Source organism: Equus przewalskii, chromosome 1 (assembly GCF_037783145.1).
Source record: "Equus przewalskii isolate Varuska chromosome 1, EquPr2, whole genome shotgun sequence".
Taxonomy (NCBI): domain Eukaryota; kingdom Metazoa; phylum Chordata; class Mammalia; order Perissodactyla; family Equidae; genus Equus; species Equus przewalskii.
In genome coordinates, this window is record NC_091831.1 from 38,699,671 (window position 1) to 38,712,866 (window position 13,196).

The 13,196-nt window shown below is 43.5% G+C and overlaps 1 protein-coding gene across 2 annotated transcripts in view; it reads left to right on the forward strand.

The window, feature by feature from the left end:
• Positions 1–13,196, forward strand: part of PANK1 (pantothenate kinase 1) — a 110,502-nt gene that overhangs the window by 45,977 nt on the left and 51,329 nt on the right. The window contains exon 1 of one of the 2 annotated variants that reach the window (XM_070561615.1): positions 12,070–12,970. The exons of the other annotated variant lie outside the window; for it this stretch is intronic. Within the exon in view, the coding sequence (XP_070417716.1) occupies positions 12,265–12,970 (706 nt within the window). The 5' untranslated portion in view covers positions 12,070–12,264. Of the gene's footprint in view, positions 1–12,069; positions 12,971–13,196 lie in introns of those variants that run through there. 2 annotated transcript variants of the gene reach the window in all.

Genomic DNA, 13,196 nt, shown 5'->3' on the forward strand with positions numbered 1-13,196 from the left:
CTAGACTTCTCTCTGCATCTGTATCTACTTCTCCTCTGCTCTTCCAGCAATGGAGGAAGTGCCCCTCCTCCCATTAAAGACCTTCCTTCCATCTGTGATCTAGAGCCCATCACCTTTCCCCCTCTCCAATGGGTCATTCTATCGGCACTCAAGCAGGCTCCACTATCTCTCATCTTTGAAAACCTTACTTGGACCCCTAAACTCCCTCCAGTTACTGCCCTGTTTCTCTGCTCCTTTTATAGCAGATTCTCAAGAAAGTTTCTGTATACATCATCTCTACTTCATCTCCTATTCATTCTTCCGCTCACTCAAATTCGGATTCCAGCTCTACCACTCCTCTCAGATTGTTCTTGTGAAGATCACCAGTGACATTCTTACTGTCAACAACAATGTCCACTTTATTGTTCTCTTCTTATTCCACTTCTCAGCAGCATGAGGCCCACTTGGACTCTGAAATATTTCCCTCTCTTAATTTTTGTGACACCGTAATCTCCTGGTTTTTCTTCTCTTTTATGAGATTCTACTTCCTCAGTCTCTTTTCCTTTCTCAGCTCTATGGATAAATGTTGGTATTTCTCAAGATTCAATCGTTGGTCCTCTTTTCTTCTCTACCTACACCATTTCCCTAGGTGATCTCTTCCATCACAAGCTTTAACTACACTATTATGCTGATGGCTTCCAAATGTATAGTTCAGGCCTCTCTTATCATCTCCAGACTCATATCTACCTGCCTAATTGACATAGTCTTTAGGATATCCAATTGGCATATGAAGCTTACCTCTTCCAATTCTACTTTATTGCTAAAACCAGAAAACTAGGAGTCAACTTTGACTTTTCCCTTTTCCTAATCTTCTACATCCATTTAATAATTTCTGTTGATTTTACTTCCAAAATAGGTCTCAAAACTGTCCACTTCTGTCCATCTCTACTGCCAAGCTCCCATCAGCTCTCGTCTGAATGGCTGCCTCCTGTTTGGTCTCTCCAGGCTTTCTCTCGTGCCCTTGCCACTGTCCATTCTCTATGTAGCAGCCAGAGTTATCTTTCTAAGCATAAATAAATCAATTGCTGTCACTTGTCTACTTCGAAACTGTCAGTGGTTTCCTGTTATGCCTAGCATAACCCAGACTGCTTACTATGGATTGCTGTGACTCAAGTCTTCAAGCCCATGTCTGCACCTTGAACCTCATCTTATCCCACTCTTCTCTTCCCTCATGATGCTCCAGTCACACAGGCCTTCTGTAAGTTCCAAATTCTTTCCTGTCCAAGGCCCTTTTGACCATGGTGCCCTCTGCTTTGCTCTTCACCTAAATTGTTCCTTCTCATAGTTTGGGTCTTAGCTATATGAGTTATGAATGATTTTGCCTGCAAATAAAAGAAGCCTCATCAAAGATAGACTTAAACACATGGAGGTTTATTTATCTTCTATAATGAAATTTCCAAAAGTAGACATTCTAGGGCTGGCACAGGAGCTCCATGAGATCACAGGGACTCGGTCTCTTCCTGTCTTCAGCTCCACCATCCTTCATATATTGACCTCTCATGTCTGACCTCATACTTGCTGCCTCATGGTCACAAGATGACTGCTCCACCTTAAGGCCTTAACTCCATCTTCCAGGCAGAAGAAGGGGAGGGTCAAGGAGCAAAGCCCACTTTTTATTTAACTTTTTTTTTCTTGGTGAGAAAGATTGGTCCTGAGCTAACATCTGTTGCCAATCTTCCTCTTTTTGCTTGAGGAAGATTATTGCTGAGCTAACATCTGTGCCCATCTTCCTCTGTTTTATGTGGGGTGCCACCACAGTGTGGCTTGATGAGCAGTGCTAGGTCCATGCCCGGGGTCCAAACCTGTGAAACCTGGGCTGCCAAAGCAGAGTGCACACACTTAACCTCTACACCATCAGGATGGCCCCTATTTAACTTTCTATCATGCAGAATTTCAAACATAAAAAATAGAATAGTATTAAGACACCCTCTCCATGGATCCATCATGCAGCTACAATAATTATCAACCTGTGGCCAATCTTGTTTAACCCTGCCCACCTACCTCTCCCTCTCATATTATTATTTTGAAGCAAATCACGGACATTGTATCATTTTTCCACAAATATTTCACTGTGTATCTCTAATAGATAAAACTCTTCCTTTTTAAACATAACCGCAATACCATTATCACAAAAAAATTAACAACAATTCTGCAATATCATCAAATATACAGTATGCAAATTTCCAATTGTCCCATAAAAGTATTTTTTACAGTTTAAAGTATCTAAATAAGACCAATACTTGCAATTGATATGTCCTTGAAGTCCTTTTTAATCTGGAGGATTCCCCTTCATCTTCTTTTTCCCTCTTAATTTATTTTTTTAAGAAACCAGGTCATTTGCCTATAGAGTTTCCCACAATCTGGATTTTCCTAATCGCATCCAGATGGTGTCCTCTGTCCTCTGTATCTTGGAGCTATAGGTTTGACTAGATTCAGGTTTGTTTGTTGTTGTTTTTGTCGTCTTTTTTGGCAAGAACACTTCGTAGGAGGTGTAATGTTCTGCTATCTGGAAGCATCTAATGTCTGGTTGTCTCTCTTTTTGTGATATTAGCAGCTTTTGATGATTAATGTCTAGACTCCTTAATTCATTATGCTATAAAATGGTGATGTTTGAAGTCTATCATTCCTTCTTCGTTTATTAGCTGGAATACTTTTATAAAGAGAAACTTACTCCCTCTCTTATTAGGTTACCCAACGGGTACAGACAATAAGGAAAAATAAATGCTTGATTCTTTTCCTTAGTTTACCAGTTTCCAAAATAATGAATTGATTCACTAGCATCCTCCAGTGATAACCAGTCAAGGTTTTTTTTAAAAAAACTGTCTTTGTGAACTTATGGATTTAGACATATTTGATGTGTTTCAATATATTGCAGTTATTATCCTTATTGATGCTCAAATTATCCCATCTTTGGCCTTTGGGAGTGTCCTCAAATTGGTTCACCTGTTCCTATTCTATCAGAAAAACAAAAACTTTCCTGAAACATCAGTTGGCCAGTTTCCACTTCTATCTCACTGGCAGAGTTGTGCCACATAGCCACTCTGAGCTGGGAGACAGTGGTAGATGAAGTTTGGGTCATGCACCATCTCTTCAAGGAAGGTCCCCCTGATGCCCCATCTAAAGAATACACCCCCTATTATTCTGCAGAGCTCTATCCTGTTTACTTGCTTTATACTATTTATTAACCATAAACTGAGGTTATTTTATTTGTTAACTTGTTAAGGTCTGACTGCCTCACTGGATTATAAGCTTCATGATGTTTTCCTTAGCACAATACCTGCAGGTGCTCATGGAAGATACTCAATAAATATTTGTTGAATAAATAAATAAATGAGGTAGACATTACTGTTATCCCCATGGTATACAGTGCTGCCCAATACAGTTACCACTGGGCACATGTTGCTATTTAAATTTAAATGTAGTACAGCTACTATGGAAAACAATATGGAGGTTCTTCAAAAAATTAAAAACAGAACTACCATATGATCCAGCAGTCCCACTTCTGGGTATATATCCAAAGGTATTGAAATCAGGATCTTAAAGAAATATGTGCACCCCCATGTTAATGGCTGGATTCTTCACAGGGGCCAAGACATTGAAGCAACCTAAGTGTTCATCAGTGGATGAATGGATAAAAATATGTAGTATGTACATACAATGGAATATTATTCAGCCTTATAAAAGAGGAAATCCTGCCATTTGCAGTAACACAGATGAACCTAAAGGACATCATGCAAAGTTAAATAAACTAGACATAGAAGGACAAATACTATATGATACCACTTATATAAGGGAATCTAAAATAGTCAGACTCACAGAAGCAGAGAATAGAATGATGATTTCCAGGGCCTGGGAGAAGGGAGAAATGGGGAGGTGTCAGCCAAAGGGCACCAAGTTTCAGTTATGCAAAATATGTCTTAGAGGTCTATGGTACACATTGTACCTATAGTTAATAATACTATATTGTATACTTATAAATTTACTAAGAAGGTCGATCTTATGCTAGGTGCTCTTATCACATTAATAATAATAATGATAATGTAATAAATACAGAGGGCAGAGGAAACTTTTGAAAGTGATGGATAAGTTTATGGCATAGATTGTAGTGATGGTTTCACAGGTGTATACTTATCTCTAAACTCACCAAGTTGTACACATCAAATATGTACAGTTTTTTGTGCATCAATCGTACCTCAATAAAGTGACTTAAAAATAAGTAAATAAAAAATAAATGTAAATTAATTAAAATTAAATAAAATTAAAAATCCAGTTTTATTGCACTAGCCACATATCAAGCACTTGAAAGCCACACGTGACTAGTGACTAACACAATGTAGATATAGTGTATTTACCTCATCACAGAATTCTGTTGGAAAGTGCTGGATAGAAGAAGAAACTGGCTGAGAGGTAAATTAAGCAAGGTCGCACAGCTACTAAGAGGAGGAGCTGGGATTCAAATCTATGTCTGAGTGACTTTAGGGATAGAACTCTTAACACCACAGCATAGTTATCATTACTTGCTTAGTCCTGCTTTCGATTTCAACCCGTATGAAAGAATTTACAGGGAGCTTCAAACCTGGCTACCTCATCGCTGGACCAACTGTCCCAGTTTGCCTGGGACTCAGGGAGTTCCCAGGATGCCAAAAGGTCCTGGGCAAACCATGCTACCTAAGTATCAAAATTCTCTATTGAGGGTTGTGGCCAGTAAATACATGGGCTCACTCAATACCATTTCGACCCCTTGTAATCTGCTGTATGGCATGGTAGAAGAGAGAAAATTGAAGACTTCATTTCCCAGACTCCCTTAGAGCTTGGATTCTGTACATGGCTTAGCACAGCCAAGCAGATGCACTTGGGCAACATCTGGAAGGCCAAATTGAGGAGGAGGCTGCACTTCTGCTGTTTTGTCTGATGGGCAGTGCAAAAGCAGCAGAGGTCCCAGGGTGTTGTCCTGGATATCATGGATTTGGAGACACAGAATACGAGGCGTGCATTTGGCAGGTGTAGATTCAGTCTGAAACAGTCAGTCGTGGACCAGCAGTAGGAGCCATGACTCCCTGATTTCTTGGTTTACTGTTGTTCCGGAAGTAGCCGCTCCTGTCCAGCAGTTCCCTTGGTAAGCTGATTCTGTGGCAGAATTCTGGGAATCATTACTGGGACCTCGCCTAGAGGCTGTTCCTTCAGCCTTTCCTGTGATTTTTATTCACCCAATTAATTCACACTGTATTAATTCATTTTATGCTAAGTTGAGTTAAAGTGACTTTTATTATTTGCAGCTGAAGGACCTTCACTTTTCAGAGGGGACTTTACCTGGAAAACAGGGAAGCTATAAGACAAATATGAATGTCCCGAATGCTGGGACCCTAAGATACGACTCTCTCCACCACTGCTATCCTTCTCGAAGGAATGTGCATACTCCCTAATCACTAACATACCCAAAATACTGGAACTTTGGTTATGGAAAGATGACTATATATATATACATACATATACATACACAGAAACAGATATAGAAATATAGATATAGCTAGCTAGCTAGCTAGATATACACACATTTTTCCCCTCTTCTGTAAGCTGGAGTGCTCTTCCAGATCTCTTTATGTGACAGTTCTCATCTCAGTCTCTCAACCTTCAGGTACCAGCATCAATGTGGCTTCCTCAGCTACCCCCGTCTAAACTGGCCCCCCTCTTACAGTTATTCTCTTTCACATAATTTTCTTTAATTTTTATTTCACTTTGTCTGTATTTATTTATCTGCTTGTTTATTGTCTGTCTTCCCCTGCCCCCGCCCCCAGAAGAATGTATGCTCCATGATGGGAGGGACCTTTTTGCCTTGCTCATCACTGTAACCTCAGTACTTGCAACAGTGCCTAGCACATGGTAGCATCACTTAAAAATTTCTATTGAATAAATATACAAAATAGAGATTGTTATAGCTAGGAAATTTTAATTTTGCTAAACCCAGCTCCATTCCTGAAATTATGCTCAATACTTGGGGCTACTCTTATTATAGCTTATCAAATTTCTAGACAGCCACACTCCATGCCCCTTCACCAGATCGTGATTAGTAGATGCTCAAAAAATATTAGTGACTGACAGGAAGTTTGTTCACATGGCAAGTGTTTCATTCCTGTACACACAGCTATTACTGGTATGTGCAGCTGCTGATGCTATATATTCCATCTCTGTTGATCAAAAACACCCCCACTTAAATAGGCAATAAGCGTATTGAGTAGAAAATACTCCATCATCAGGAAAAAAAGCAACCAATACAGAAGAACAGTAGAAAGGGATTGGCCTAAACCCACTTTAATGCTTTGATCCAGTGAGTAATTTGCCTTACATTTGCTTTGGCCTGTTGAGAGGGACAGGGTCAATTCATCCTTTTATTTATCAAGTATTTTAGAAAGCAGTATGAAAAGCACTGTAATCAAAAATAGCACTTTACTCAAAAATAGTCTTTTGTATGAGGTGTCTTCATGGCGAATCTCTAAGGAACGCATCAACATCAACAATGAGCGGAGAAGCAAAAATGAAAAAGAAATTCATCTTGGGTCAATATTATTTTGGCAGTCAAAGTCCTAGTAATTCTTTTTAAACTGTGTCTTGACGTGTACCCTTTCTCTGAGCTCACATTGTAGCATCAAGGTAGTTATTAGGTGGATGAAAGCTTGGGCATATTTGACTTTATTTCCATTTTAGCAAGTAACTAGAATTTCTTCACTGATAATGTGTAATGATGGCATGGTGGACAGGTTTTACCTGTGTCTTCAGAAAATAACAGTAAATTACAAGTCTTATTTAGAGTAACTAAAAATTAGCTTACTAACCCACAGTACTGACCTCCCTCTTTTTATGGGAGAAAAGCTTTCTCAGACTCCACAGACTTTCCCTGATACTTAATTAGCCAGACTGTTCCTAAGTCAATCAGAGACTTAAGCCAATGAGGATTGCTGTCCTGAGTTTGGGCCCACCTCCTTGGGGAGTTTTACAGCCCATGCTCACCAAAAAGTGGGGCTTCTACCTGTCTTCCACTCTTCGACCTCAACTTCTTCATCTGTACAGTGAGGGAACTGCATCCTCCATTGATTCAACGCACATTTTTATCAGCTCCAGTTTGTGCCCAGCACTGTCCTGAGGATTCAAGGATGAGAGTCCCAATACCCGGTTAGGGAGAATGAGAGCGGTCAGAAGTGATTCAGGGGCCAGGCAGGTAGCATGCAAGTATAAATTTAGCTTACTTGTTTTCTAATCCAAACTTTTAATTTTAAAGCACCCAGATGGTCAAAAAGAACACATCTTGGCTAGGAGGGAGATTTGGTTTCTTGTTTTCTCATCCTTCAAAAGACCCCTCCCAAAAAATATTTACAATGAAATGTGATAAGTGTTGAAATTAGACTGAGACAAGCAAAGAGTGATACCAGAGAAGCATACACCAGACAGGCACCCAACCCAATCTGGGGAGATCTGCTCAGAGAAGGCCTTCCATTGAGTACTTTAGTTGAGTCCTGAGCAATGAGTAGGTGAGAATCACACAGGACCTTTGGGGACCTGCATCTGTGATTTCATGGGAGCACAGGGTGAGAGTGGGAGTGCAGGAGGCAAGGCAGGCAGGGCGTGCAGGCCCTGAATGTGCCCTGCCAAAGAGTTTAGATGTATTATGAAATATGCAGCATCCATGAAGGAATTCAGGTATGAGAATGTCATGATCAGATCTATATTTTTAAACATCATCCTTTTTAAAGTGTCAGATGCAGAGAGAATATATGCAGAAGGTCTTGCTCCTTTTCTGTTAATTTTATCATGCATGTTGAAACCACCATATTCCCAGTTGCCCAAACTGGAAACAGAAATCATCTTAGCCTTACCTCCCCTTCACCCTCCAACTGGTCGCCAAGTCTTATGGATTCTACCCTTAAACAATTCTTGAATCCACCTGATGCCTGATGTGTCATTCTGACTGCTGTGACCTTCACCCAGTCCTTTATCATCTCTTATTGGATCTTTTCTGATAGTCTTCTACCTGGTATCCCCAACTAGGGACCTCCTCCCCCAATCCATTCTCCAGGCTGCTACCAGAGATTCTTCCAGAATGCAAGTTTTCTATAGCCTTTATAAACTCTTCCATAGTTTCCCTTGGCTCTCACAAAAAAGTCCAAACTCTTTCCTATGGGCAGAAAGCCATCTGAGATTTGGACCCCATCTAACCTTTTCAGCTGCTATCACTCACCTTCTTCCTTCATAAGCTGTCCTTCAGCCTCGTTGAACTCCTGGCAGTTTCCCAAACATGCCAGATGGTTTCAAACCCACCTGCAAAGTCTCCACTCCCTCATTTCTGAACAGATTTTCTTTAATAAACTTCCCTGAAGAAATCTCATTATTATTCAAAATTCAGTTTAAGGGTCATTTCCTCCCTGAAGACAATTTTAACATCCGTCTCAGCACCACCTCCCTTCCTCCTCGCCTAAGCTCACTCTCTGGATTCCTCTGGAGTTACCTCCCACTGCATAGGTGACATGCAGTTATGCATCATTTAAGGGCAGGAATACATTACGATAAATGCATTTTTAGTTGATTTCATCGTTGTGTGAACATCATAGAGTGTACTGAAGGGGAACCAAATATGCCACCCCAAAATGTGTCTTTTTACCATGAGGATCACGTTTAGGCTAATTATTTTTAAGAAACAAAAGACTCAGAAGATTTTTCTTGTTACCTCCCCCTTAACTACCTAAAAGAATTCCAGTTTTTTTTTAAAAAAAAAAAAAAAACAAAAAAACCTGTCTCAGGAAGCAAGCTGTCACCTTAGCATAACATAGACTAGATAATAGGGAAGAACCTAGGAAAGCCTGTTTGCTGGGCTCCCTTCTGTCATCTTCTGTTTCTGTGTGGCCAAACAAACACTTGTTTTTCAAACGTTTTCGCCTACCTATGAATTGCCTTCCTTCCCTTTGAAGTCCCTGACTCTCCCCACCTCCAACATCTTCTTCTGTCTTTAGCTGAGGATCATATTTAAGGTGAGGGCATCAGCCATTTTGGCGAGTTACTAGGTTTTCCTGGATTTCTCCTATATATGCACATTATTAAAATCTTCTTTGTTTTTATCCTATTAATATGTCTCATGTCAATTTAATTCTTAGACCAGCCAGAAGAACCTAGAAGCGTAGAGGAAGATTCCTTCCTCCTCTACAGTACCTACACAAACCTAGATGGTATAGCCTACTCCACACCTAGGCTATATGTACTAATCTTACACGACCACCATCATATATGTGGTCCGTTGTTGACCAAAACATCGTTATGCAGTACATGACTGTATTTTGCTTTGATCATTGTTTCTCCAAACAAGGATCATCTGCATTATAATCACATTTCTTAAAAAGTTGTCGTTACTGTTTTGTTTCCTTAATCTTAAAAATACTTACCATTTTCTTCATCACCATGCAGACTCCTGTACTCCAAACCTGTTGAAACAGTCTATGGACCTGGGCCCAGAATCTACTCCTAAAAAATCTCCTAGCTGCCTCGTAATGTTGCATTTCTTAATCAGGTGCTGGTTATACAAGGTGTTCATTTGTGTAAAATTCATTGAGCTCTACCATTAGAATGTGTATATATTTCTCTATGTATGTTATTTTCAACAAAGAGTTAAAAGTAAAAACTCCCTGGGTTATTCATTTGTACACTGATGTTGGAGAACCATTGACTTCTCTCTCTTTCTACTGAATTGTAGGCCCATAGAGGGCAGTGAAGGCGCCTATTTTGTCTTTGTATTCCCACTATCTGTTTTAGTGCCTACAACATAGTACAAACTTAATAAATGATTGGTAAATGAATGAATGAATGGAGGGAGGGAGAAGTGGCTTGCGGGTTCCTTCCTCCCTCTCTTCCAAACATTTTGTTCCATGCCCCTGCTGGAGCACATGATCTCTCGTGCCTCAAAGCTAACCTCTGAGACACACCCCCCTGAATAAATCTGTGAGATGCCGCCTGACTTCCTCCCTACCACATGCCGTTTGTAACTGATCCAGGGCACCAGCCAACAAGGACTGGAGAAGGGAAGCAGGTGGAGGACGTCCTGTCCCCCAGTACCAGTACTTCTGGCCTACCTGGGTCTGAGCCACCTGGCTCAGGCCTTCCTCACCATGCCTGGGAATCAAGCTGGAGAGAATATGTCCTTGGAGACACCGCACTGCTAAAGCTTCTACTGGCATCTCTGATGTAAATTGCTTCCTAAACGACCTAGCTTAAATTATGTGGGAATTTGAAAAGTATATATTTGAATATTTAAGAATAGCAATAGAAATTTTTTAGCAAATTTACAGTAGGAAGTGAGAGACACCCTGGGTAAAATATCAGTCATTTATTCAGTCACAAATAATTACCAAGGGTTTCCTAGGAATACAATGATAAACAAAGAGTCATCTGCCTTAATGGAGATTACAGTTTGGTGAGGGAGATGAACAATCAAATAGTAATATCTAATGTTTTCATAGCACAATGTGCTGGGCCCTTTCATATATTAATTCATTTCATCATTTTAACACCTCAGTGATGTCCTGTTGTTATCCATAACAGATGAATTGCAGAGGTACCAACTGATAGAATCATGAAGGTAAAGTGTAGGGAGACCTAATGTAGGCCTAAATGTCAGGGAAGCTTTCTCTAAATATGAGAGGTTGAAGCAGACATCTGAGGATTGAGTTGGAATCCAGTAGACAAAGAGGTCTGCGGGAAGAGAATTTCAGGCAACAGAAACAGACGCAAAAGGATAATCATTTGTTAGAGGAACTGACAGACTGCCCTGTAGCGAGACCACAGGGAGACAGAGATGAGGCAGGAGAGGTTAGGCACGGGCCATATCACCTAGGTTTTTTTTTTTTCTCTGTGCCTTCAAATAGTATAATAAGGTCAGGGAAGCAGAGATAGTTAGAAGATTTAGGATTTAGCCCTTGCTTTGCTCTTAATAACCTCAGCCATCTCTCTATGGCTCTTTCCTTATCTGAAAAAAATGAGTGGATGGACCAGAGCTCTCAAATGGCCCCTGTGGTTCTAAAGCTGGGATTCTAGGTAAGGCTCTGCTGGAAGGCAGTGCCATTCGGAGGTTCAGGCCCTGGCTGCTGCTGAATGCACTGAGGCCCAGGGGATTGGCGACTTAGTGGCCCAGCCAGCACTTGCTGGCCTCTGACTCCTCTGTAGATTAAGTGAATATAAATGATGGAGAACATCACCCATAATAAACCACACAGTAAATATGGCTCTAGGCATGGTTGGTTCTCCTCATTTGAAATGAAGGGTGAACCACTAATAGTAACAGTGTAATAGGGATAACTACCTCTTTTAAGCATTTACTGTGTGCCAGGATTGTACCAGGTACATTTAGGTTGATTTCTCAACAGCTCCTTGATAGAGTCAAAAGCTGAAGCTTCAAGGGATTACACAATTTTAGGAGGGTCTTCACCACCCAAATTTGTCCTGCCCGCTGAGCGTGCCCTGTCGTGTTTCCTAGTGTCCGCTGCGTTAACTTGAGCCATGATTTTCTCCGGGTTTGCTCAGTGGCTGAGTAAGAATTTGAACCCAGCGCTGACTCCATAGCTTATGGTGTTGACCACCATGCGATGCTGCCTTCTCTTCTTAAAACACAGGCAACTCCTTAATCTATAAATAGGATGACATTGTCTCTTGAAGTCCTTTCTGGGTGAGGAAAGTGCTTTTTATAGCTTGGGACCGCGTCTGTTTACTTGGTCTCTTCCAGCACTGGTTAATCCTGCCTACAGCTGTGTCCTTCGCTGTCCTTACACTGTATTCCTAGGTTTCCTCCCTGCAAAAGACCATCCACGAGACCAAATGGTGTTTCTAAGTGTGCCAGCAAAGAAATTTCAGTCCTCTCCCTCCTCAAATCGGCCTACCTTTCTATAAATAATCATTCTCCCTCCCCTCAAGCCTGTGAGTAGTTTGGTCACTTAACCACACACACACACATTCACAAAGCTTTCGGGGAGGAGGGGACAACGTGAATGACCTTGCAAAGGTATCTGGTCCACGGGGGACAGGATTAGCAAACCTGAAACCTCTACAAATATTTATTGTCTTCCCGCTGCGTTCCTCCCGAAGCTGCTCGCTCTCATCGCGCCCGCCTCGCCCAAGTCCCCCCACGGCTCGCTCCGCCATACAAAGCCCAACCCGCCTCTCTCTTCTTTGCAAACCCAGAGAACTTCAGTCCCCATGTTGAAACTCGTCGGTGGCGGTGGCGGGCAGGACTGGGCATGCTCAGTAGCGGGGACAGGTCTAGGAGGCGAGGAAGCCGCGTTTGAAGTCGCGCGGCCGGGGGATCCGGGGAAGGCGGGCTGCGGGGGCCCCGGCTGCGGGTGCACGGGGATCCCCGATTCCGCGCCCGGGGCGGGCATGCTCCAGGCCGGCGCGGCGGGGCCGGCGCGCGGGGGGCAGGGCGCGGAGGACGGCGGGGAGTCGGTGGGAGGAGGGGAGGAGCGCCCGGCTCGCCATCCCCCGGCGCCGGCTCTGCGGCTGCTGAATCGGAAGCCGCAGGGAGGATCCGGGGAAATAAAGACGCCCGAGAATGACCTCCAGCGAGGCCGCCTGAGCCGGGGCCAGCGCGCTGGCCCACCAGCCCCGGTCATGGGCGACCGGGGCAGGCAGCCGGAGCGCTCGGCCTCGCACGCCCCGGCGGCCCCCGCCGACGCCGGCGCTGCCGCCGTGAACGGGCTGCTGCTGCACAACGGCTTCCACCCGCCGCCGGTCCAGCCGCCGCGCCTCTGCAGCCGGAGCCCCGCGGGCGGCGGCGACGCGGAGCCCCCACGCCTCCCGCTCCTGCCCGAGCTCCAGCCGCAGCCGCCGCCCCCTCAGCACGACTCTCCAGCCAAGAAATGCCGGCTTCGGAGGAGGATGGACTCGGGGAGGAAGAACAGGCCGCGTAAGTCTCGCCGGGAGGGGAGCGCGGGCGCGAGGCAGGCGCGGCGCGCGGGGCCCGGCGCCCGGGAGCGGCGGGGCAGGCGCCACGGTGCACCCGGTGGGTCCCAGCGCCCGCCGTCGGGGAGTAGTCGCAGGGGCCGCCCGGGGCTGATTCTTTCCCCCGGGATGCCAAGCACTAAAGATCACTGCCTGAGCCTGACTTTTGCTTCCTTCCATCTGGAGAATGG